General features: G+C 38.5%; 1 protein-coding gene and 1 pseudogene across 1 annotated transcript; one reads left to right on the top strand and one right to left on the bottom strand.

Annotated features, from left to right (window-relative positions):
• Positions 1-1,670: 1,670 nt before the first annotated feature.
• CLEC4D (C-type lectin domain family 4 member D) lies at positions 1,671-26,821 on the bottom strand. Its single transcript, XM_032159548.3, has 9 exons — positions 26,529-26,821; positions 18,053-18,123; positions 11,669-11,729; positions 9,341-9,441; positions 7,761-7,853; positions 5,038-5,148; positions 4,165-4,316; positions 2,990-3,105; positions 1,671-2,201 (listed from the first exon to the last, which is right to left on the bottom strand). Exons 4-9 carry the CDS (start codon positions 9,366-9,368, stop codon positions 2,054-2,056), a joined length of 648 nt encoding a protein of 215 aa, XP_032015439.1. The 5' UTR covers positions 9,369-9,441; positions 11,669-11,729; positions 18,053-18,123; positions 26,529-26,821; the 3' UTR covers positions 1,671-2,053.
• On the top strand, positions 10,389-10,779 carry LOC116472641 (transcription elongation factor SPT4-A-like; annotated as a pseudogene).
• Positions 26,822-27,101: the final 280 nt, after the last annotated feature.

Here is a 27,101-nt window from a genome sequence, read left to right as displayed (position 1 = left end):
TTACGTATAGTTCTCTACAAATTAAAAATGGATAATATTAACTATACAAAGCCCACTAGCATTTACATAAAGTTACTTCAACAAGTTTCATAGGTTTCATGCTACATAATTTAGTGAATATGGCAAACACAATCAAATTTAGTTAGCACCATTTCAGCTAAAAGTATCAGCTTTTTTTTTTTTTTTTTTTGAGACGGAGTCTCGCTCTCTCACCCAGGCTGGAGTGCAGTGGCGCGATCTCGGCTCACTGTAAGCTCCGCCTCCCGGGTTCACGCCATTCTCCTGCCTCAGCCTCTCCGAGTAGCTGGGACTACAGGCACCCGCCACCACGCCCGGCTAATTTTTTGTATTTTTAGTAGAGACGGGGTTTCACCGTGGTCTCGATCTCCTGATCTCGTGATCCACCTGCCTCGGCCTCCCAAAGTGCTAGGATTACAAGCGTGAGCCACCGCGCCCGGCCCAAAGTATCAGCTTTTAACACAGCTACACACATCCATCACCACCACCACCACACATAATCAAACACCAGTATTTCAAACCCAAAAAATCAATAGCTAATTTACAAAATAAATACTGTTTTTAAAAGTAGTAGTAGGAAAGTTAGGTTAAAAAGCCGTTGCTTGGAATTTTTCAGCTTAGATCCAGGAAAAATTAGCAAATTGAAAATTTTAAGAAAGACCACCATATTTTATTAAAGTTGGATGTGACTGCCCTTTGCAATTAATGCTACATGCACCAGAAAAGCATAATTTCTGGTTGTCAAAACAATAACTTCCTTTCTAGTTCAAACTATAGTTATACAGCTCCAAAGAAACACTAACAATTTATATAAATGGGTTGAAAATGTGATTATTTTCTATTCAAATTAATAATGCAAACACAAATACAATGTTACTTCAAATAATTGAGAAATTTTATCCAGTCATTAGCTAAGTAATGAGGTCAAGTCATCCCCAGTAACTTCCTGTGCCACCAAAGGGAATGTATTTTATCTCTAATGAAGCACACCTGGGTCTGTCATGAACTAGCAACGTGAAGGTGAGCCCTTTGGCTTCTGGGGATTTTATTTCCTCTGCTATAGAATTGAAGGACTTTGTTTAAGGTGTCTTACAAAGACTTCTTGCTTTGCAAAAACATGTTGGGTGGAGTAAGAAGTACATTTTTAAAGGTATTTGGACTTTTTTTCTATCTGTAGAATAGCATAATTCAGAACTATTCCACACTGTCGTTCTGGAAAAATTTTCCTCATGCAATGTAAATGTAATGACTGACATTAAAAAGTCTGAAAATGAAGCATCAAACAATAAAAATGTGGTTTAAAATCTTTAAAGTGCTTGCAATATTTGGGTTAAAAATGATGCACCACGACCAGTTAGAATATCCCATCTTTGAATTTTTTTTTTTTTTTTTTGAGACGGAGTCTTGCTCTGTCACCCAGGCTGGAGTGCAGTGGCGCGATCTCGGCTCACTGCAAGCTCCGCCTCCCGGGTTCACGCCATTCTCCTGCCTCAGCCTCTCCAAGTAGCTGGGACTACAGGCGCCCGCCACCACGCCCGGCTAATTTTTGTATTTTTAGTAGAGACGGGGTTTCACCGTGGTCTCGATCTCCTGACCTCGTGATCCGCCTGCCTCGGCCTCCCAAAGTGCTGGGATTACAAGCGTGAGCCACTGCGCCCGGCCCCCATCTTTGAATTTTAAGAGCTAAGAATCTGAGCAAGGGAAAAATGACAAAGAGATTGCATTATTCACGCTATTCTTCCATACATGCATTCAGTGCACACCAGTTGAAAAGTAAACACCTTGAAATACTACTAAGAAAGCAAAGAAAGATTATTCCTTCCATCAAACACCATACAAAAACCACATTATCTACACACACACACACACACACACGTTGTCTCGAATGAATCAAACAAAATAAAAAAGACCATCATGACTAAAAACGCTGTATGACCCAGCATGTTTTCTGTGTTCCAGTGATGCATGTACATTCTGCCCTATTCTAATTGGTTCTTCTTTTCTCTTTTCATCACAAGGACCACTTTGTGGGTTTCTAGTTCAATGTTGTTCCAGGTATTTTACAAATCCTACTTGCTTCAGAGTTACAAGGAACATCATTCCAGGCCCATTTATCTTGGTTATAAACAAGAACAACACAGTTTTCTCCCTGAGAGTTGTCGGGTTCATTCTTATGCCAGAATCTGAAAGAAAAACAACATAGATAGAGATTTATAGGTATATATAGATAATGTAGATTATAGGTGTAGATTAGATATAGATATATTAGGAGACAATTCAGAGAACTGTGCCTAGTGAACAGTTTAGAACTGCACTAATACTATACTCACTAGACACGTGTAGCTACTGAGCACTTGAAATGTGGCTTCTCTGAATTGAAACGTGCTTTAAGTCTTAAGTGCTGTATTTTGAAGACTTAGCGCCAATAAAGAATGGCAAAGATCTCAGTAATAATTTTATAATGATCACATGTTGAAATGATAAGATTTGGATATATTAGGTTAAATACATTATTAATACATTATTAAAATACATTTCACTTGCTTCTTTTTACTTTCTTAATATAGCTAACAAAAAATTTTAAATTGCACATGTAGCTTTGCATTATATTTTTACTAAACGATATTGGCTTCAAGAAAGAAAATGACAAGATTTTGATTCTCTTTCAAAGAAAATTTTTATCGCTTATATTGTTTATCTAAATGTCAGGCCTAAAACAAATTTTATATCATTTCTATGCTATTCATTCTTTCATTATTGACATTGTACAAAAAAGAATACTGACAATTTCTTGGAAATTATAGGACCATTCTGGAACTAGCATATGGACATAGCATATGGAGATTACTCAACCTACAGTGGTCTCTCCTACCATTTTGATATCAATGTACTCCACTTCAAAATGAATGTTTCCTGCTACCATCTTCTAACCTTTGCTTATAAATCCCTTTAGCCCACTCAATATACTCACACTCTGCGTGGGTTAAATGGCGTCTGGTCCACCCAGCGCCACTGACCTTTGGCGTTCTCATCTCTAAGTCCAAGGAAATAGGAAAGCCGTCTATCCAGAAACTGAATAATAAAGTTCTGCATAAAGATATAAATTTTAATATAGTTGCATGAATCAAGTGATGGCTATGATGTTGGAAAAAGAGGAAATATGTCAACTAGATTACTGGTTAAGCACAAAAGCTCTGGCATCAGATAGATCTGTTTTCAAATCCTGCCTGTAATGTTAGTAAGTGCTTCAATCTTACCAAAACCCCAGTGCTCTGGTCTTCAGAAGGGACAGCTCCACTACTTTATAGAGTTACTATGAAGATTAAGTGAGGTCAGACTTGCAACCCTTTTAGTACAATGCTTAATAGGATTAGATTTTTTAGGAGGTTTTGTTTTTAATATCACCTTCTTTAATTGTGTGCATATTTCATTAAATTCCATTTTATTCAGAATCACCGAACCTATGGATTGTAAACCTATGGAGACAAAATCCTTGAGGAAACTATTAACCAAGAAAAAGTTAGAATCTGAGTCATGGTACATAAATGGAAACATATTACATGAGGAAATAAATTTTAGCCTTAAAGAATTTACCCTAAGATTTCTTTACTTATCATTAGATCCATACATCTGAATTAGTTTTCCTATACTTTATCCTGAAAAGCTAGTTCAGTCCTGATTAACCATTCATTTATCCACCTACTAACCAAACATTTATCAAGACCTATCCAGTGTGCCTCACACTGGACACTGGAAACGCAAAGGTGAGTAGAGCATGGTTCCAGCCCTCCACCTAGTAAAAGTCACTGGCAGAGATGGAGCAGTGAACAGACAATTATAGTGGAGTGGAGTAAAGGCCATGATCTCATTGTGCACAAAGTCCCACAGAAATACCTCCCACTTAGAATAGGGAGAGCTAGAATGAGGAAGGTAGTTAGGGTAGCTTTCTGGAGGAAATAACATATGAATCAAATATAGAAAGACCAAAAGAGGTTGGCCATGTGACAAAAAGTTGGAGGAAGAAACGGCTTTCCAGGCAGATGGAGCAGATGAAAACAGACAGAGGCATAACAGGACAGAGAAATTCCTCTTTTCTGGATCGAGATTCAAAGCAGCAGAGAAGCTGATGTGATCCTCCCAACACACCTGCTCAGCTTCCGTGCTGATGGTCGTCAGATGGGCCCCCATCCCTGAACAGTTCCTTTCACTCTCAGCCCATGTCTTGTTGTCAGTAAGAGGAAAATAGCAGTTGGACTGGAAGGCTCTCCAGTCAATAGGACAACAGTTCCAGGTGCTCCCTCAAGTGAAAATTAAAATGGAAATTGGTAACAAAATAGCATTTCATCTGTAACAGATTGCATAACTATTCTACTGCCTATATCCAATTAATATTTGTGAGAATAATATCAAGATCACCAAAATTATTCTGTTCTTCTACCAAAAGATCCTGAAAATTACATTCCTAAATATCTTCTAAACATAAGCACTGGACACCACATAATGACTACGAGAAAATTACAAAATATTATCTTAGAAGGCATGACTGTTGTTCAATGTTCCTACATCTCTTGACTTGCACATTTAAAGTGTTTCCATTACGAAGCTTTTGCAGGATATTTTACCTAAAGGGGGTAAAGAACCTACTAAAACTTAAGCACTGCCCCATTCTCCCAAATGAGATGACAAATTCCACAATAATAAAATAAATAAAGACATGTCAGCAAAGCTGTATATTCTAGGAGGAAACTGTCTTTATGATATGTCTGAATCAAGGGAAAATTGAATTTGATTAATGTTACATTTTGGATGTCAAAAATAACCCATCGATCTGTTAAGCCATATTCTCCATTACAGTAATGAGAAATAATTCTATCTTAAGGTATTGTTATTTACTCCGATGCCAGATTCTCATCTTATGCTATTTTAATCTTTCCTGGTTCACTACTGACATTCCTCAAGTCAGATTATGAATTTGAACGAAAATGGAAATTAAAAAAGAAATTATCTTACACTCTGTACCTTCAGCACTTTCGAGTTCTGATTTCTCTTTGATGCATTTGAGCTTTGCATGGTGCTCTAACTTGTGCACTCCTGTGCCTCTCTTACAGCGTGAAAAGTTGTGATGAGTCACTGTCAAGGATAAAAGCAAGTTAGGTTTCTTTTTCTATATAACCACTAACTAGGGAAATAGGGGCTGACCTCCCTAACCTTTCTCTTATCCTAATAATTAAGGCCCTCATATTCTCTTTTCTGTCTATGCAGCTTGTTTGTTTCAGCTCCAGGTGAATTGGTTGAAAGCAATTGTTGAGAATTAATATTTTTATTATTATATTGTCCTATTTGTGCTTTTTGTTTTTTTTGTTTGTTTGTTTGTTTTTTGAGACGGAGTCTCGCTCTGTCGCCCAGGCTGGAGTGCAGTGGCGCGATCTCAGCTCACTGCAAGCTCCGCCTCCCGGGTTCACACCATTCTCCTGCCTCAGCCTCCCGAGTTGCTGGGACTACAGGCGCCTGCCACCACGCCCGGCTAATTTTCTGTATTTTTAGTAGAGACAGGGTTTCACCGTGTTAGCCAGGATGGTCTTGATCTCCTGACCTTGTGATCCGCCTGCCTCGGCCTCCCAAAGTGCTGGGATTACAGGCGTGAGCCACCGCGCCCGGACCATTTTGTGCTTTATGGGAGAAGTTTTGCAAACTTTTATGTTTGTAAGCATGTTTTTCTATCAAAATTTGTGTTAGAATAGGGGTTTTTGGTGCACGCTGGGTTGTATGAACCTTATGCCTTTCTAAAATACTTTCACCTTGAAATATATAAACAAATGTAAAAAAGTGGAAAACAGTTTAGCAAATTATTGTAAGGTGAACACTCCAGGTAACAACTACTCAGCTCAAGAAACAGAATATTGCCAAAACCCCATATAGCCTTCACATCTTAAAGGCAACTCACTCCCTCTCCTTTAAAGGTAACCACTCTCCTTTACAGGTAACCACTCTTGGCTTTTAAAGTAACCACTGTGCTTTGCTTCACAATTTTATCACTTACTTGGTCCCCTATAGATCAGATTTGCCTGTTTTTGAATGGCAGTCATACAGTATGTATTCTGATTCTTTTGTTGAGTATTGTTTCTGAAATTCATCTATTTTGTTACGTGCCCGCTGTAATTCATCCATTTTCATTGCTGTAAAGTGAACTATTGTCTTCATGAAATAAAATATATTGATCTATTCTACTCCTATTAGATGTGTGCATTGTTTCCAGTGTTTGGCTGCTGTGAACTATGATCTTCTGAGCATTTTCAACTCTGCATTTGGAGCACATAAGCATGCGTTTCTGTAGAGCACGTATGTAGGAGTGGAACTGCAGGCAATAAGGTATGAATATTGTGAACTACGATAGTGGTAAACTTTTCCAGAGTGGTTGTAACGCTTAAACTCCACCAGAAGCAGTTCATTAGAGGTCCATTTGCTCCATGGCATCAATATTTAGTAGTGCCAGACTTTTTATGGTTGCCATCCTGTTATGTTTGCAAAGGTGTCTCACTGTTAGTTGCATTTGCATTTCCCTGATAATTAATGAGGCTGGCACTTTTGTGTGTTTATTAGACATTTCATTTTTCTCTTTGTTTTAGTACCTATTTAAGACTTTGACCACCTTTTTTATTGTATTTTTCCTACTGGTTTGAAAAAATTTGTATATAATCTACATGTGAATTATTTATTAATTACATGCATTACAAGTATCTTCTACGGCTTTTTATTTTCACTGTTACTGGTATGTTTTGTTGTACAGTGACTCATTTTAATGTAGTATAATTTGTCAATGTTTATTTTCTAGTGCATTTTGCGGCTTGTTTAAGAAATCGTTCTCTACCCCAAGGTCATGAGGATATTCTCCATTTATCTTCTTAAAACTTTATTGATTTACTTTTCACATGTTGGACAATAATCCACTCTAGGTTTGTTTTTGTATACAGTGTGATGCAGGAGACCAATTTCATCTTTTAAGTATAAATAATCAATGGGCTCTGCAACATTAATTGAACAAAACTGTCCTTTTCCCGTATATCTGAGATATCTTCTTTTGTTTTCTATAAAGAGTCTTATATACATGCAGGATCTGTAACCTAGCTCTCCTTTATTTTCCTCTAGTCTATTTGTCTTGCAGCTATTTCATATTACTTTAATTATAATTATTTTGGGTTTGATATCAGAAAGAATTTTTTAAATGGTGGTGATGGTTTCAAGGGTGTATACTAATCCCCCAAATTGAGATGTATACATTAAATATGCACAGGTTTTTATATGTCAATTGTACATCAATAAAGAGGTTGAAAGAAAGGAAAAAAAAAGAAAGAGAGGGAAAGAGAGAGAGAGAACAATTCTTCCAATCTTGTTCTTTTCAAAGCCAGTCTATCTGAAAGTTATTTTTCTTCTGCTTACTCTTTACTCATAAGATGTATCCCTTTGTACTCCCAGTCCAAAATGGGGGAAGTTTACTATAGTAACCAACTTTTACATGTACAGAAAATGGTCTAAATTCCATCATTCAATCTCTATCACAAGGTACCAGCATCGAAAGACAGAAGGTCAAGAATGTAGCTCTGAATATTCAGTGCAAGACCCTGAAGATATTATAGACAGGTTACGCTAGGAAAAATCAAGATACCAAAAGGCTTAGAGCAACTTCAGAAAAGTTGTTCGGAAATAATAATTCAAGAAGAGTTCTACTTTGGCTAATGACTTACCCAAACAACTTGCAATAAAACAGACACCGAGAAGCAAGATGAAAACCACAGCAATAACCCAAGAGATCAGCTGGGAATGCACGCCTCCTTCCACTAGGACCAAAAGAAAAATAGAGATGAACCTCCTCTCAGCTACAAGCTAGGAAAGCTAATTCTACCAAGGAGCAATCTAAAAATGAGAGCAAACAAAATATTTCAGATCTAGAGAAAAGTATAAATATTTTCTCCAAATTAATCAATTTTAGAACTTATTGATGAATAAATAAATAAGAAAGAAAAATGTAAAATTGCTTGGTAATTTTTGAAATGAAAAGAATTTTATAAGTAAGATACAAAACCCAAAAGCCATTAGAATAGATAATTTGAGTACATAAAAATTAAAACTTCTATATAACACAAGCAATGTTAGAGTCAAGGAATGTATGAAAGGAAAGTTTTATCATAATATTAATATCCACACTGTATAAAGTATTTCAAAATCAACTAGAAAACTGAGCAAAACTCTGAGCAGGAAATTTGCTGAAATTTTAATTTGCTAAAGTTATAAATAGCCACTAATCAAACAAAAATATGCCCAATCAGGGAACTGTAAACTAAAAGATTGTGGTATAACTTTTCACACATCAGATTTTTTAAGTCAATTAAATACATGCTGTGTTGGCAAGGCTGAGGGGAAATAAGTGCTCTTAGTGAGAAAATAAATGCTGCTGCCTGGACTGGAAAATTAAGAATGCATTTTAGAAGGATCAATTTAGTAGCATTTATCCATTTTTAAATGCATTTCATTTGCCACAATAATTTCAATTACAGGTATCTATTCTATAGAAATAATTGAGCTTGTTTATGTTAAAAGATATTCATTGCAGTACTTCTCAAAATAGAAAAAACATACTGTAATCTAATATTTACATGTGTATTATCAATAGTAGAAATTCTAAATTATGGTCACTTCACACAATGATATTCTATATAGTAATTAAATAAGCATGTAATCAGTATATATTGATGCAAAAAATCTCTAAGAAATATTATTACCTAAAAAGGTAACAATATTTTTAGGTAATTCAATAGGATCACACTGTGGTTACAGTTTGCCATGGTAATGAGATAAAGTAAAACATTAATTTTAATTTAAACATTTCCACATTTGTTCTATATATCTGACAAAAATATTATTTAATATTACCACAATACAAATCCACTGGTGTCACTTAAGTCAAACATAAAATGGGACAATTAGAGCCTCTGATACAGCATAAGCCTAAGTGTGTTTTCTACATCTTCCTTTTCTAGTTTTTCTTTAAAAGAATCTTCTCATATTACTCTCTTTCTTTTCATCTTATTTCTCTTTTATATATTTTATCTCCCCTCTTGGTCCAATAGACATTTTATAAAGAAGTTTCTGTTATCCAACTTATTTCACTCTATGTCCTTCCTCTTCACCAACGTCATTTTTATTTCCTTCCACCTCCTCCTCCCCATTATCATCAACAATCTTTAAAACTACCATCAATTCATATCTTTTAAATTAGTTATAATTCCATCTGCTTCTTTGAAATTGAAAGGAGAGAAGTACTCACGTTTACTCTGAGGTTTTTCTAGCCCCATTGTCTAATTAGTCTCTTGTTCAATGGTCAGGAGGGCAAGAACTTGTTCTAATTTTTTCCCCCAGAGTATATTTCTGTGGATAGAGGAATATACTCAGAAATACTTGAGATTGAACACCAATGTTACATATTGTAGTGAGATTAGAAAGGTACCAATATAAGAAAGTTAACTCAAAAGAAGTCTTTTTCAAAGACGGTGGTTTCCTTTGATTCATTCCGGGAGATGAGGAAAAAAAAAAAAAAAAAAGGAAATTGAGAAAGCAATACCAAACAACAGTTAGTAGAAACCCACAGGTATGTTGAGATCACTAGATCAGTGTGTAATGTGGAATTTCTCAATTTGTTTTTTTTTTTTTCATTTAGACAAAAAATTTAGCAACACCCTAAAAGAAATAATTGTTATGCCCAATAAAAATTTAGTAAATATCCCCTATTTTTTTATTCTTTTTGTGAATATTATATTATCAAAGGCAGTTATATTAGTTATATTCTTGGGGTGAGTTCTATACTAAAAAGTTCTCTGGACTGAATAAAAAGTTGAGTCTAAGAGAGCAAAAGACAATGTGAATGATGAACAAAAACTTTTAAAGTACACATTGTGTGTACATTGTATGTGAAGACACAGCAACCTTTGTTTTAGAGTTGAGGAAGAGATGATAGAGCTGTTAATTAAATCCCAAGAACTTTCTAGGTGAGCAAAAAGAGTTGTGTTAAGGTAAAGACAAAGAAAATGTAAGATTCTGTGATAAAGACACCATCAGAGTCCCTGACTTCATTTACAGCACTGTTAGGGAGTGAATGTTTGTATCTCCTCAAAATTCATTTATGGAAGCCCTACCCTCCAATGTAATGGCATTTGGAGGTCAAAAGTTTGGGAGGTAATTAGGTTTAGTACGAGGTCACGAGAATGGGGTCCTCATGATGGAATTAGAAGAAGAGACCTGGCTAACCAGCTGTTTACTTCCTGCGGGTGCGCAGGCTGTAGCCATCTTCCTTGCTGTTGCTCTTCTCAGTGGAGAAGATGGCCCTGGAGATGGTGCTGAAGGACCTGCGGCATCTGTGGGCCTGTTTGCTGTGTTCACTGTTCAAGGTACTGTAGACCAGTTTGAATATGATGGTTGTGACTATTGTGATGCATATCTGCAGATGAAGGGTAACTGAGAGATGCTATATGGCTGCATCAGCTCCTCCTTTGATGGAATCATCGCGATGATGAGTCCAAAGGACAGCGGGGTCTCCAACTGGCAGCGAGTCAATAACTTTAAGCCAGGTGTATATGCGGTGTCAGCCACTGGTCACTTGCCCCAAGGAACTGTGCAGGAGCTGAAAAGTCGAGGAGTGGCCTACAAATCCAAAGACACAGCTATAAAGACCTAGCAAGATGCAGGGCTGCCAGCATCTTTGCTCTCCACCTCCTGCCTCTGCTTATTTTTTTGTTCTGGAACTAAATGGGCAGAGCTTCAAATGCTTCCTACCCTCCGATTCAGACTCAGCCAACTGTTGAGAGAGCAGCACATCATTTTATCATTTTACCTTATTTGGACTACAGGTGGGGGTGGGAGGGATTGGGTTGGTGGATTAACAGATGGAATTGAGGAGAGAGTAGGATGCTGATTTTCCTACCTGTGGCCCAAGGCTGCGCCTTGCTCATGCAAAGGTCTAGGTCAAATGTCAATATATATAAACCTCTAGAAAGTTCTTAAGGCCATGACACCTGCCTTGCCTTCCTCTTCCTTTCTCTTAGGCACAGTAAGAGCTTCTTTGCCCTATAAGATACCTTCCCAGAGCAGCAGAGCTCCTTCTACTCCCTCTTGACTGTCTCAGCCTCCAGGATTGCAGCCTTTCTAGTGTGCTTCCTTGCTTCCTATCAGAAGGTGCTGTCCAGAGGCTCAGTAACCCCATCAGCTTGGTGGCCCTGGTGTCTTGCACTTGTATCCTTCTGCCCTCGAGACCTGGCACAGCAGTATCCCTTGAAGAAATCCTGAGGCTTTGTAGTGCTCCTGGCTCCTTGACCATGTTTAATAATTCTTTTCCCCCTCTGCTCGTCTGTTTTCTTCTCTTTACTGCTCTTTCCATATCTTAGGCCAGTCTCACACACTCACATTTTACATTTTCCTGACTGGAGACCCTTGGGCCCTGGCCAGCTGCTGGGTCCTAGTCTGCCTTGTTTGTGCCCCCGTAGGAGGTAGGTCTTTTTCTCCACCGGCCCAGTAGGGGACCTTGGGTAACATCCCATTTTGCGGCCAAGGTGAGTTATTTGTTTTAGGATACAAAATTTACTACAAATTCTCATTTACTTACATTTCCACAGAAATCCTGTTAGTGTCCCCATTTTGATTTCCCTAAGTTCCTTGTTCTCCCTCTGTAAAAAGAGAATGATTACACCTTGCCTGTTTACCTCAGGAATGTTGTGATTGTAGAAATGAAGCTACGTGAAAATTATGCAGCCATAAAAAATGAGGAGTTCATGTCCTTTGCAGGGACATGGATGAAGCTGGAAACCATCATTCTCAGCAAACTATCACAAGGACAGAAAACCAAACATCGCATGTTCTCACTCATAGGTGGGAATTGAACAATGAGAACACATGGACACAGGAAGGGAAACATCACACACCAGGGCCTGTTGTGGGGTGGGGGGAGGGGGGAGGGACAGCATTAGGAGATACACCTAATGTAAATGACGAGTTAATGGGTGCAGCACACCAGCATGGCACATGTATCCATATGTAACAAACCTGCACGTTGTGCACATGTACCCTAAAGCTTAAAGTATAATAAAAAAAATTTTTTAAATAATTAAAAAATAAAGAGAGAGAGAGAAAAAAAGAGAGATGAAAGAGTTCTCCAGAAGGCAGCCATCCGCAAGGCTAGTAGAAAGCCCTCACTGGTAAAGTGGTTACTTTGACAGGACTCCAAGAACAAATTTACATAATTTGAAGGAGGACACTTTGGGATTCATCACAGAAGCAACATGACCCACAGAGAGCAAAGAAGAGTAAGACAGGACAGCTGCCTACCCAGGATTGGCATGGAGCCAAGGGAGGCCCCCCACAATGGGGAAATGATGAGTGACAGTCCCTAGGGACCCACACTTCTGCCATGCTGGCACTCTGATCTGAAACTTCCAGCTATTAGAACTGTGAGAAATAAATGTCTCTCTTTCATACCAACCAGTCTATGGTATTCTGTTATAGCAGCCCAAGCTCACTAAGACAAGTACATAACAGCTTAGAGATCCTTTAAGAAAGATCTCGGGCCGGGCGCGGTGGCTCACGCTTGTAATCCCAGCACTTTGGGAGGCCGAGGCGGGCGGATCACGAGGTCAGGAGATCGAGACCACGGTGAAACCCCGTCTCTACTAAAAATACAAGAAAAATTAGCCGGGCGTGGTGGCGGGCGCCTGTAGTCCCAGCTACTCGGAGAGGCTGAGGCGGGAGAATGGCGTGAACCCGGGAGGCAGAGCTTGCAGTGAGCCGAGATTGCGCCACTGCACTCCAGCCTGGGCGACAGAGTGAGACTCCGTCTCAAAAGAAAAAAAAAAGATCTCTACAATTTCCAGAATATAGCCCTTTCCCTGAATTCTTCCCTAAACAATATTACTTTAATTATATATGTGTATATGTAGTCTGTGATCTTGAGTGAAATACTACTTTACTACATTGAATTGGGGATGGGAGGAGGTAAAATTATAAATTTGGCAATCCATATATTTTCTGGCACTGTCAGTCACTACAAGAAGCATTCTGATAGCAACAATAGCACTAACCCACAAACTCTGATATGCAACCCTGGAAACTAGATTTTTGGCTAAAGTAATATTTATTTCTATCAAAAGGACCTGGGACTCCTAGAGAATACATAAATCCTGCTTAGAACAGGAAAAAAATAGAATAGGTCTGGTACATTCTGTTGTTCTCAGAAAGTGACTATAATTTTAAAAATATGAGGGAAACCCTACTCTAGAAACTTCTCAGAGATGAATGAAAAGCTGTGTCCAAGACAGTTAAGATTACAAAAAGACAATATGAACAATGAGCAAAACCTCCATTAACCTTTATTTTTGAGTTGAAGAAGACGTTACAGAGCTGTTAATTAAACCCTAAGATCTTCCTAGATAATAGAAATCAGGCTCATTAAGGCAAAAAAAAAAAAAAAAGAGAGAGAGAGAGAGAGATTCTGTAGTAAAGACACAATCTTTATCACAGGTAAAAGGTAAAGTGGTTAATTTGATAGGACCGCAAGAACAAGTTTACAAAATTTGAAGGAGGACACTTTGGGATTCATCACGGAAGTAACATGACCCACAGAGAGCAAAGAAGAGCGACACAGAACAGCTGCCCACCCGGGATTGGCATGGAGCCAAGGATGGCTCCCCACAACAGGGAAATGATGAGTGAGTGACAGTCCCCAGGGACCCACACTTCTGCCATGAACCTGTACAATCCTGGGCGCAGGAGATTCCCCTGACACTCCCCCAAGCCCTGCCCTCCACCAGGCCTGCACTTACAGGGAGACTGCATTGGGTCGAATTCATGGTGCTGAGGAGCAGACAGACTGCAGGCCTCCGCTAAACCTTGCCAGGCAAAGCCCACTGGCCTGGGCCCCCAGCACAGCCACTCCGCCCCTGCCTGAGGACTTGGGCTGGTAGCAGCTCTGCATTTCTATGGGATGGAGCTCCCAGAGGTAACACAACAGGAGCACCATTTTTGTTGCCACTTCCATAGCCACCGCCCCTACTGCCTTCAGGCTGGGAAGAGGGTGAAGAGCCTAAGGACTATCACAGGCCTCCAGCGTAGAACAACTGCCTTACAGAAAAGTGGCCACACTGTTTTCCATGCAAGGTCATGTGCCTGCTACTGCTCACTAGGCAGGGCCTCCCCACCTGAGCCCCCAGCACAGCTGCCCTGCCCCGACCTAGGCACTTCAGGTGGTGGCAGCTCTGCATTTCTCTGGGGAGGAAATCCCAGAGACAAACCACAGGTTCTCTACATTGCCATGGCAGCATACTAGTCTTGCTGCTCTCGGGCTAGGGAAGGAACGAAGAGACTGATTGCTTTCCTGGCACCTCCAGCATGCTACAGCCACCATATGAGGAGGAGCCGAGTCTTTCTTCCCTGTGAATCCCTTGCCCCCAACTCTTTACCAGGAAGGGCCCCCATCTTGGGCCCACAGCATGGTATCCCCACCCGCAGCTGAGCATTCCCATTGGGCAGTGGCTCTGTATCCCTCTGGGGTGGAGTTCTCAGAGGCCGCTGACAGCCACTTTGCCACTGTCACTACAGTGGTACCGCCCCTGCTGCCCTTGGGCTAGGGAACGAACACAGAACACAGACTCTGATTGCTTTGCTGGCACCTCCAGCACACACAGCCATCATACAGAGGTGAGCCAGTCTCTCCTTCCTGTGAGCCCCTGACCCCCTGCTCTTCACTAGGCAGGGCCCTGGGCGTGGGCCCATAGCGTAGCCACCCCATCTCCAGCTGAACATTCCTACTGGCAGCAGCCCTGTGTCTCTCTGGGGTGGAGTTCCAAAAAGCAACTGACAGCCCCTCTGCCACTACCACTGCAGTGGTATCTACCCATGCTGCCACTAGGCTGGGGAAGGAACAAAGAGCCTGAATGCTTACATCTTCATAATGCCACAGTCACACTGCAGAGGAGAGACCAGACAAAGCAAACCAAAACATAAAATGGGGAAAGAACACCCTTTTCAACAAATGGTGCTGGGATAATTGGCTAGCCACATGTAGGAGAATGAAACTAGATCCCCATCTTTCACTTTATAAAAAAATCAACTCAAGATGGATTACAGACTTAAATCTAAGACCTGAAACCATAAAAATTTTAGAAAATAATATTGAAAAAACCCTTCTAGACATTGGCTTAGGCAAGGATTTCATGACCAAGAACCCAAAAGCAAATGCAATAAAAACAAAGATAAATACCCGGGACTTAATTAAACTAAAGAACTTTTGCATGGCAAAAGGAACAGTCAGCAGAGTAAACAGCCCGGAGACTGGGAGAAAATCTTCACAGTCTATACATCCAACAAAGGACTAATATCCAGAATCTACAACGAACTCAAACAAATCAGTAAGAAAAGAACAAACAAAAAAGAAAAGAACAAACAATACCATCAAAAAGTGGGCTAAAGACATGAATAGACAATTCTCAAAAGAAGATATACAAATGGCCAACAAACAGATGAAGAAAAATCCTCAACATCACTACTGATCAGGGAAATGCAAATCAAAACCACAGTGTGATACGACCTTACTCCTGAAAGAATGGCCATAAAGAAAAAGTCAAAAAACAGTAGATGTTGACATGGATGCAGTGATCAGGGAACACTTCTACACTGCTGGTGGGAATGTACGGTCACTATGGAAAAAAGTGTGAAGATTCCTTAAAGAACTAAAAGTAGAACTATAATTTGATCCAGCAATCTCACTATTGGGTATCCACCCATAGAAAAAGAAGTCATTATACAAAAAAAGATACTTGCACATGCATGTTAATAGCAGCACAATTCATAATTGCAAAATCATGGAACCAGCCCAAATGCCTGTCAATCAACAAGTGGATAAAGAAAATGTGGTATTTATATTTATATCATGGAATACTACTCAGCCATAAAAATGAATGAAATAATGGCATTTGCAGGGATGTGGATGAGACTGGAGACTATTATTCTAAGTGAAGTAACTCAGGAATGGAAAACTAAACATCATATGTGCTTACTGATATGTGGGAGCTAAGCCAGGAGGACACAAGGCATAAGAATGATACAATGGACTTTGGGCACTTGGAGGGAAGGGTGGGGGGGACAAAGGATAAAAGGCTACAAATAGGTTGCAGTGTACACTGCTCGGGAGATGGGTGCACCAAAATCTCACAAATCACCACGAAAGAACTTACTCATGTACCCAAATACTACCCGTACCACAGTAACCTACAGAAAATTTTAGAAAATAAAAATCGATAGTGAAAAATCTTAAAAGTAGTCAGAGAAAGGAAATATATCATATCCCGAGAAAAAAACGTAAAGAAAAACCCAAGACATTTCATCAGATGTTTGGCATATTTATAAAGATACACTTACAATTACCATTTGACTCATCAATTTTATTTCTAGAAACTTATTCAAGAGAAAGGAAAAAATATTTACAAAAATACTTCCACATAAATATTTACAACAGATTTTCTTAAAGGCCAGATCCAGGAAAAAAACAAATTTCCATCAATAGGAAAATGTATAGATATTTATATGTATGTTGCTTTTATACAATGAAATACTACTCACTAGTAGAAGGAAATTAACTACTGGCAGCAAAAATAATATAGATAAATCTCAAAAACAGTATGCTAAACAAAAGAAGCCAGACACAAAAGAGAACATACTGTATAGTTTTGTTTGTATGAAACTCTAGAAAAGAAAAATATAATCCACATTTAGAACAGATCAATGGTTGTCTGGGGTTGGGTGGAAGCAGGACTGACTAAGAAGGGGTTTAGAGAACTTTGCGGTAATAAAAATGTTCAGCTTGATTGCATTTTAAAAAAGAAAGAAAAATTATCTGAGAAATGAGGTTCGTTTTAAATTATCAGGCCTAGAGAAACATTAAAATGAGAGCAATCACATCCTACTCCCTTTCTTTGAGCTGTGTATTCATGTCTTAAAACTGCTTGCTATTGCCAGGAGTGATTACAAATTAACTTAATGATGTCACACTGGACACTATAATCCATGATCTATAGTTAATGATTTATAGCCAATCACTAATCAGTGTTATTTCTGTGAACCAATGAGAATTCCTGACAAACAATTTTGTACCAACCCACTCCCTGTCTCCCTCAAAAACCTGCCTGTAGCAAAGGCCAGAGGAAGCTAACAGCCAAGAGTACTTGGGTCTGTTCTTCCTGGTTTCTGCCCTCACTCTGGCTCAAGAAAACTCTAATTATAATTTGTGTCTCAGCCCTTTCCTTTTAGGTCAACATTTCACAGTTTACAAGTATAAAAACTTGTCAAACTCATTGAAATGTTTACTTAAATGGATATCTTTTGTGGTATACAAATTTTACTTCAACTGATTCAAAAAGAAGGCAACGAGCATGATAGAAACCATTTTCTCTTCTCCTATACTCCTTCAATTCACCCAGAAGGAACTTTCACCAACAAGTCCAACATGTTTCCTATGTCTTCATTTCTCACAATATCCAAAACACTTTATATAGGGTCAAATGTTCTCATTATTTCCACTGGAGAGAATTAATTAATCAAAGGCCAGTATTCAAGTGTTGCTTTTCTCAAGGAAGTGAGAGGAAGGACTTTTTTTCCCCCCCTCAGGCAGCCTATACAATTCTCCCAAAAAGGGTTTCTATTTTAGACTTGGGTTTGGGCATAGTAGGAAACGCTTTTTGGCTTTAAATCCAATTCACATGTTTCAGTACAGCTTTGCCAGTAATAAAGTGAGTGTTTAGATTGCTTCCTGATTCTTTTGTCTATTTCATAATTTACTTAGAATTCAGACTACAGTGTCATTTCAGCCTATTAAGTTTGAAATGCTTATTTAGGGTCTCCAGTTGAAGCAGCAGGACGTACATGGAATTCATAACAGAGAACAAGCTGAATAGGAATGTGGACATTAGAACAGGAAGTCTGATTACTCATGGCAAAGTGATACCTTTAAGCGGAATTGCATTTCAAAGTAGATCAGGAAAAACCCCTTGCATTATGCAGATTTTTGATGAGTCACTGGAAAAGAGGAAGGTGGATTAGTTCCCTTAGACTTCATTATGTCTGTCAAGCTAAAGAGCTTCATGTTCTTAAAATCCTTCAGAACACAACCCTCTCACAGAGCAGCTTAACCCTGTTATGTCACCGTTATTCTCTCTCATGTGTTTTAAGATTAAAACTGGCATCATGATTCTGACTCAATGTCAATTCTCTCCAGTCCTCTTGAATATACTCGCTCTTCTACATATCCAAGCCAAGAAAGAAAACTTTGCTATCTCAGAGCTTGCTTATATTTGTTTATTTTATCTGTTTATAGATTTACATATCTTTTCAGTGTCCATCATATTAAAATGTAAAAGATACAGTTCAGAGCAGGAACTCTGTTACATGCCTCATTGTTCCCCTAATACCAGGAAAATACTAATTACCCAATAAAAATTTGTTGACTCACTGGCTGCCTGTGTCTCTGTATTTTATTATTTCTGAAGAAAACTCATGGGCCTTTTTAGAATTTCTGAAGTTTTCTGACTGCTACTATCTATTTTTTTTAAATAAGGAGTAATTTTTAACTAAACGAGGGGAGGTTTTAATGTTTTGATGTATCTTAAACATCTCACAATAAAAACTATCTTTATGTTTTTGGCTAGAACGTGCACTGATATCTTTGTTTTCCACTTCATCTCTTTACTCCTTTAATTCATTTTTTTGTGATTTTTGAAGACTCAACCCAATTTAATTACTATTCATTTTTCTTAGTCTAAACATGAGTTTCCTAATCTACTTCCCCTTGATTAATGATTTATTCTTAAACTCAATTCTCTCTAGCACTTGATCTTAAAAAATGAAATTGGAGCTAACTTGGGTGATAATACTGTTTCTTTCTAATATCCTAAAGTCTGTGATATTCTTTTTTTAATATCCAAAAAAATTTTCATGTATCTAAACTCGTCATGTTTCCAATTTACATAAGATAGCACCTTAGGTTACTCTCCCACAGACTCTTATTATCTGTTTTTTATCACCATATCAGAAAGTAGACCTATTTTTTAAATCAGAAAAATAATAAAGCAGAGAAATGGGAGATCTTTAAAGCCTGTCACAATAGCAAACCTTAGATATTAATTTGGTGGTGCAGGAAACAAAAGATATATTTCACTGCCATATTCCTTGATGAAATTATTCTTTGAACACATTTTTCTCTAATGGTATAAAAAACTCTCACATTAATATTAAAGACACTAGTCTAGATATTATAATGATGGAAGATGCTAATTACTTTGAGTATGACTTTTTGATCCATTTAAGCATTGGCAACCCTAGGATTGGTAGTAGCAATTAGTTTGGTGAGTACCATTGCTACACATGCATGGATGAGTTCAGAACCAAAATTGGGAAAATACAGCTAGACTCAGGCAAATAAACTAAAACTGAGAGCCAATTATCAAAAAGCATATTTTAGTACTTTTAAGGTCAAAGAAGAAAAATAATCAAGTCTATAATACATATTTGAAATCTGTTTTGTTTTTTTTAAATTAGAGATTGGCACATTAAGAAAAAGAGAAATATTTTGAGGGACATTTGTTTAAAAAGCTATATCACAAGTGATGAAAAGATAGTTCCATTTCAAGTGAGAATTTACAAAGTCAACTACAATGAAACAGCCACTGAGAAGTTGGGTGGAAACCATAGGGATACTCTCTGGGGCTTCTCCTGGGTCTACAAGCTCCTTCTATCAAATATGCAAGACCAAAAGCAGAGGTTTATACTTTTCTCAGTCAAAAGACTTGGGAGACGAGTTACTTAGGAGTCTGGAGTATAGAAAATGATGACTAATAACCTAAGATTAATAATATTGGGGAAAATTTAAGCTAGAAGAATCCTAGAAACATCGTGTGATCAAACGGCCAAATACAAACTTAGGCAATGCAAAGCAGTCTCAGCTTACTATTATCTTTTTTCTTCAAGAGCACCCTCCCTTTGATACCCTAACTTTCCCCAATTTTTACTATTTTCTCCAATTTTTCCACTCCCAAATTTGTAAGTTTTTCTTCTTCTCTCAGTTGCCCTTAAGTGTGACTTATTTTCCTAATTTCATCATTTTCTAACCTATTACCTTGTTTCAATCTCTATTTCAGTCCTAAGATTATCTAACTTTACAATTCTTCCACTTTGTTCATTTGCTTACTTTAAAAAAAAAATCAGTCTTCGAATTAACATCAATTCCTAATCTTCCATTCTCGGTTTTACTTTTAATCTCCTCCCTGTAACTAAAAAGAAAAACAGTTCTCATGTCCACTTTGCGGTTATTCTTCTAGAATCACTGCGTGTACAACTCCAAAGTGAGGCAGACAGGAACCACTTGTGTGGGTTTCTTTGAAGCTCAAATCTTATTCTTTATCTTGACAAAAATACAAGCAAAAGAACATTCAAAAATTTAAAGAATGTTGACTCTCCAAATATGTTCAAATAATTCTCATGATGTTTTATGTGAAGTTTCTCTTTTTGATTATCATGGTAGATTATGCGAAAAACAAGCATTTAAATGGCATAAAGATAATTTGTTTATATGCCTTCAAAATATAAACAAGTATTCAATATCACAAATATCTATTGCTATTTTTATATACTTTTCTTAATGATAAGTAGTCATTGGAAGTTGTGTTAATAAGTTAATGTCTTAAGAAGAAACATAAGAGAGGGCTGGCAAGATGGCCGAATAGTAACAAGATGGCCGAATAGCTGCAGCTCCGGTCTGCAGCTCCCAGTGAGACCAACAGAGAAAGCGGGTGATTTCTGCATTTCCAACCGAGGCACCTGGCTCATCTCACTGGGACTAGTTAGACAGTGGGTGCAGCCTATGGAGGGTGAGCAGAAGCAAGGTGGGGTGTTGCCTCACCCAGGAAGCACAGGGATTGGGGAAGTCCCTCCCCTAGCCAGGGGAAGCCATGAGGGACTGTGCCATGAAGAACAGTGCTATCAGGCCCAGATACTACGCTTTTCCCATGGTATTCACAACCCACAGACCAGGAGATTCCCTCAGGTGCCTACACCACCAGGACCCTGGATTTTGAGTGCAAAACTGGGCGGCCATTTGGGCAGACACCAAGGTAGCTACAGAAGTCTTTGGGTTTTGTTTTGTTTTGTTTTTGTACCCCAGTGGCACCTGGAATGCCAGCAAGACAGAACCATTCACTCCCCTGGAAATGGGGCTGAAGCCAGAGAGCCAAGTGGTCTCATCAGTGGGTCCCATCCCCATGGAGCCCAGCAAGCTAAGATCCACTGGCTTGAAATTCAACCTGCCAGCACAGCAGTCTGAAGTTGACCTGGGACATTTGAGCTTCACTGGGGGGGGGAAAAGGGTGTCTGCCATTACTGAGGCTTGAGTAGGCAGTTTTCCCTCACAATGTAAACAAAGCCACCAGGAATTTGGAACTGGGTGAAGCCCGTCACAGCTCCGCAAAGCCAGAACATAAATGACTAAATGGAGCTGAAAAACACAGCACAAGAACTTCGTGAAGCATACACAAGTATCAATAGCCAAATCTATCAAGTGGAAAAAAAGGATATCAGAGACTGAAGATCAATTTAATAAAATAAAGTGTGAACACAACATTAGAGAAAAAAGAATGCAAAGAATGAAAAAAGCCTCCAAGAAATATGGGACTATGTGAAAAGACCAAACCTATGTTTGATTGGTGCACCTGAAAGTGATGGGGAGAATGGAACTAAGTTGGAAAACTACTTCAGGTATTATCCAGGAGAACTTCCCCAACCTAACAAGGCAGGCCAACATTCAAATTCAGGAAATGCAGAGAACACCACAAAGATACTCTGCAAGAGCAACCCCAAGAGAGATATTCGTCAGATTCACAAAGGTTGAAATAAAAGAAAAAATGTTAAGAGCAGTCAGAGAGAAAGGTCAGGTTACCCACAAAAGGAAGCCCATCAGAATAACATCAGATCTCTCTGCAGAAACCTACAAACCAGAAGAGAGTGAGGGCCAATATTCAACATTTCTAAAGAAAAGAATTTTCAACCTGGAATATCATATCCAGCCAAACTAAGTTTCACAAGCAAAGGAGAAATAAAATCCTTCCCACACTTGCAAATGATAAAGGATTTTGTCACTACCAGTCCTGCCTTACAAGAGCTACTAAGGAAGCACTGAATATGGAAAGGAAAAACCGGTACCAGCCACTGCAAAAAAACATACCATCAACACTATGAAGAAACTGCATCAGCTAATGTGCAAAATAACCAACTAGAATCATAATGACAGGATCAAATTTACACATGACAACGTTAACTTTAAATGTAAATGGGCTGAATGTCCCAATTAAAAGACACAGGCTGGCAAATTGGATGGAAAGTCAAGACCTATTGGTGTGCTGTATTCAGGAGACCCATCTCATGTGCAAAGACAAACATAGGTTCAAAATAAAGGGATGGAAGAATATTTACCAAGCAAATGGAAAGCAAAAAAAAGCAGGGGTTGCAATCCTAGTCACTGATAAAACAGACTTTAAACCAACAAAGATTTATAGGACAAAGAAGGGCATTACATAATGGTAAAGGGATCAATGCAACAAGAAGAGCTAACTATCCTAAATATATATGCACCCAATACAGGAGCACCCAGATTCATAAAGCAAGTTCTTAGAGACCTACAGAGAGATTTAGACTCCCACACAATAATACTGAGAGACTTTAACACCACACTGTCAATATTAGTCAGATCAATGAGACAGAAAATTAACAAGGGTATCCAGGACTTGAACTCAGCTCCGGACCAAGCAAACCTAATAGACATCTACAGAACTCTCCACCTCAAATCAACAGAATATACATTCTTCTCAGCACCACATCACGCTTATTCTAAAATTGACCACATAATTGGAAGTAAAGTACTCCTCAGCAAATGCAAAAGGATGGAAATAGTAACAAACAGTTTCTCAGACCACAGTACAATCATATTAGAACTCAGGATTAAGAAACTCACTCAAAACCACACAACTACATGGAAACTGAACAACCTGCTCCTGAATGACTACTGCGTAAATAACCATTAAGGCAGAAATAAAGAAGTTCTTTGAAACCAATGAGAGCAAAGACTCAACATACCAGAATCCCTGGGACACAGCTAAAAAGTGTTTAGAGGGAAATTTATAGCACTAAATGCCCACATCAGAAATCCAGAAAGATCTAAACTGACACCCTAACATCACAATTAAAAGAACTGGAGAAGCAAGAGCAAACAAACCCAAAAGCTAGCAGAAGATATGAAATAACTAAAATCAGAGCTGAACTGAAGGAGATGGAGACACAAAAAAACCCTTCAAAAAATTAGTGAATCCAGGAGCGGTTTTTTGAAAAGATTAACAAAATAGATAGACCACTAGCCAGACTAATAAAGAAGAAAAGAGAGAAGAATCAAACTGACACAATAAAAAATGGTAAAGGGGATATCACCACTGATCCCACAGAAATACAGACTACCATCAGAGAATACTATAAACAACTCTATGCAAATAAACTATAAAATCTACAAGAAATGGATAAATTCCAGGACACATACACCTTCCCAAATCTCAACCAGGAAGAAGTCGAATCCCTGGCTGGACCAATAACAAGTTCTGAAATTGAGGCAGTAATTAATAGCCTATCAATCAAAAAAATAGCCTATCAACCAAATTAATAGCCTATCAACCCAGGACCAGAAAGATTCACAGCCGAATTCTACCAGAGGTACAAAGAGGAGCTGCTACCATTCCTTCTGAAACTATTCCAAACCATAGAAAAAGAGAGAATCCTCCCTAACTCATTTTATGAGGCCAGCACCATCCTGATACCAAAGCCTGGCAGAAACACAACAAGAAAAGAAAATTTCAGGCCAATATCCTTGATGAACATCGATGCGAAAATCCTCAATAAAATACTGGCAAACCGAATCTAGCTGCACTTCAAAAAGCTTATCCACATGATCAAGTTGGCTTCATCCCTAGGATGCAAGGCTGGTTCAACATAGGCAAATCAATAAACGTAATCCATCACATAAACAGAACCAAAGACAAAAACCAGATGATTATCTCAATATATGTAGAAAAGGCCTTCAACAAAATTCAACACAACTTCATGCTAAAACCTCTCAATAAACTAGGCATTGATGGAATGTATCTCAAAATAGTAAGAGCTATTTATGAAAAACCCACAGCCAATATCATACTGAATGGGCAAAAGCTGGAAGTATTCCCCACGAAAATCGGCACAACACAAGGATGCCCTCTCTCACCACTCCTATTTAACACAGTATTAGAAGTTATGGCCAGGGTAATCAGGCAAGAGAAAGAAATAAATTCAAATAGGAAAAGAAGAAGTCAAATTGTCTCTGTTTGCAGATGACATGACTGTATATTTAGAAAAGCCCACCATTACAGCCCAAAATCTCCTTAAGCTGATAAGCAACTTCAACAAAGTCTCAGGATACAAAATCAATGTGCAAAAATCACAAGCATTCCTATAAACCAATAACACAGAGAGCCAAATCATGAGTGAACTCCCATTCACAATTGCTACAAAGAGAATAAAATACCTAGGAATACAACTTACAAGGGATGTGACTCTTCAAGGACCTCTTCAAGGAGAACTACAAACCGCTTTCAAGAAAATAAGAGAGGACACAAATAAATGTAAAAACATTCCATGCTCATGGATAGGAAGAATCAATATTGTCAAAATGGCCATATTGCCCAAAGCAATTTATAGATTCAATGCTATCCCCATCAAGCTACCAATGACTTTCTTTGCAGAATTGGAAAAAAACTACTTTAAATTTCATATGGAACGAAAAAAGAGCCTGCATAGCCAAGAAAATCCTAAGCAAAAAGAACAAAGCTGGAGGCATCATGCTACCTGACTTCAAACTATACTACAAGGCTACAGTAACCAAAACGCATGGTACTGGGACCAAAATAGATATATAGACCAATGGAACAGAACAGAGGCCCCAGAAATAACACCACACATCTACAACCATCTGGTCTTTGATGAACCTGACAAAAACACGCAATGGGGAAAGGATTCCTTATTTAATAAATGGTGTTGGGAAACTGGCTAGCCATATGCACAAAACTGAAACTGGATGCCTTCTTTACACCTTATACAAAAATTAACTCAAGATGAATTAAAGACTTAAATGTAAGACCTAAAACCATAAAAACCCTGAGGAAAAGCTAGGCAATACCATTCAGGACTTGGGCATGGGCAAAGACTTCATGACTAAAACACCAAAAGCAATTGCAACAAAAGACAAAATTGACAAATGGAATCTAATTAAGCTAAAGAGCTTCTGCACAACAAAAGAAACTATCATCAGAGTGAATAGGCAACCTACAGAATGGGAGAAAATTTTTGCAATCTATCCATCTGACAAAGGGCTAATATCCAGAATGTGCAAAGAACTTAAACAAATTTACAAGAAAAAAACGAACAATCCCATCAAAAAGTGGGCAAGGGATGTGAACAGACACTTCTCAAAAGAAGACATTTATGCAGCCAACAAACATATGACAAAAAGCTCATCATCACTGGTCATTAGAGAAATGTGAATCTAAAGCACAATGCGATACCGTCTCACACCAGTTAGAATGGCAATCATTAACAGTTGGGACACAACAGATGCTGGAGAGTAGGTGGAGAAACAGGAATGCTTTTACACTTTTAGTGGGAGTGTAAATTAGTCCAACCATTGTGGAAGACAGTGTGACAAGGATCTAGAACCAGAAATACCATTTGACCCAGCAATCCCATTACTGGGTATGTACCTAAAGGATTACAAATTATTCTACCATAAAGACACATGCACTCGTATGTTTATTGTGGCACTGTTCACAGTGGCAAAGACTTGGAACCAACCAAAATGCCCATCAATGATAGACTGGTTAAAGAAAATGTAGCACATGTACACCATGGAATACTATGCATCCATAAAAAAGAATGTGTTCATGTCCTTTGCAGGGACATGGATGAAGCTGGAAACCATCATTCTCAGCAAACTAATACAAGAACAGAAAACCAAATACCACATGTTCTCACTCATAAGTGGGAGTTGAACAATGAGAACACATGGACACAGGGAGGGGAACATCACACACTGGGGCCTGATGGGGGTTGGGGGGCTAGGGGAGGGATAGCATTAGGAGAAATACCTAATGTAGATTATGGGTTGATGGATGCAGCAAACTACCACGGCATGTTTATACCTATGTAACAAACCTGCATGTATACCTATGTAACAAACCACATGTATCCCAGGACTTAAAGTATAATAAAAATAAATTAATTAATTCAATAATAAAAATTGATAAAATTTTTTTAAAAAGGGACAAAGAAAATCTTTAAAGTAGCCAGAGAAAAAGGGAAATTACCTTCAGAGAAGCAAAATTTAGTTGAACTGCTAGCTTGTTCAGCACAATTACAGAGGCCAGAAGATGTGGAATGATAATTTCCTTGAGCTGAAAATCACCATCAACAGAGAATTCGATACTCAGCAAACACTGTCTTCAAGAATAAATGTAAAATCATAACATTTTCAAGCAAACAAACTTTGAGAAAATTTGTCATGAGAAGATTGACCCTAAATAAAAATATAAAGACTATTATTCAGACAAAAGGTTAGCCGGGTGTGGTGGTGGGCACCTGTAGTCCCAGCTACTCGGGAGGCTGAGGCAGGAGAATGGCGTGAACCCGGGAGGTGGAGCTTGCAGTGAGCAGAGATGGCACCACTGCACTCCAGCCTGGACTACAGAGCGAGACTCCAGCCTGGGCGACAGAGCGAGACTCCATCTCTAAAAAAGAAAAAAAGAAAGAAAGAAAATAACTCTAAGATCTGAGATTCTGGAATCAATGAAGAGAAATAAAAATTATAAATATGTAGATAAATCTGTATGAACATTGTATAAAACTTGTATTAAGTGCAAAGAAAATATAGTGTTAAAATA

The sequence above is a fragment of the Hylobates moloch genome, unplaced genomic scaffold (genome assembly GCF_009828535.3).
Source record: "Hylobates moloch isolate HMO894 unplaced genomic scaffold, HMol_V3 SCAFFOLD_8, whole genome shotgun sequence".
NCBI lineage: Eukaryota > Metazoa > Chordata > Mammalia > Primates > Hylobatidae > Hylobates > Hylobates moloch.
This window is presented reverse-complemented; position numbering and strand designations above follow the sequence as displayed.

Bases quoted from the DNA above. Each gene is read 5' to 3' on its own strand.
- CLEC4D (XM_032159548.3), bottom strand. From the start codon at position 9,368: ATGGGGCTAGAAAAACCTCAGAGTAAAC. The intron at 7,854-9,340 runs GTGAGTACTTCT...TTTTGGTCCTAG, and splicing joins AGAAAAACCTCAGAGTAAAC to TGGAAGGAGGCGTGCATTCC. The intron at 5,149-7,760 runs GTAAGTCATTAG...TATCCTTGACAG, and splicing joins TTTTATTGCAAGTTGTTTGG to TGACTCATCACAACTTTTCA.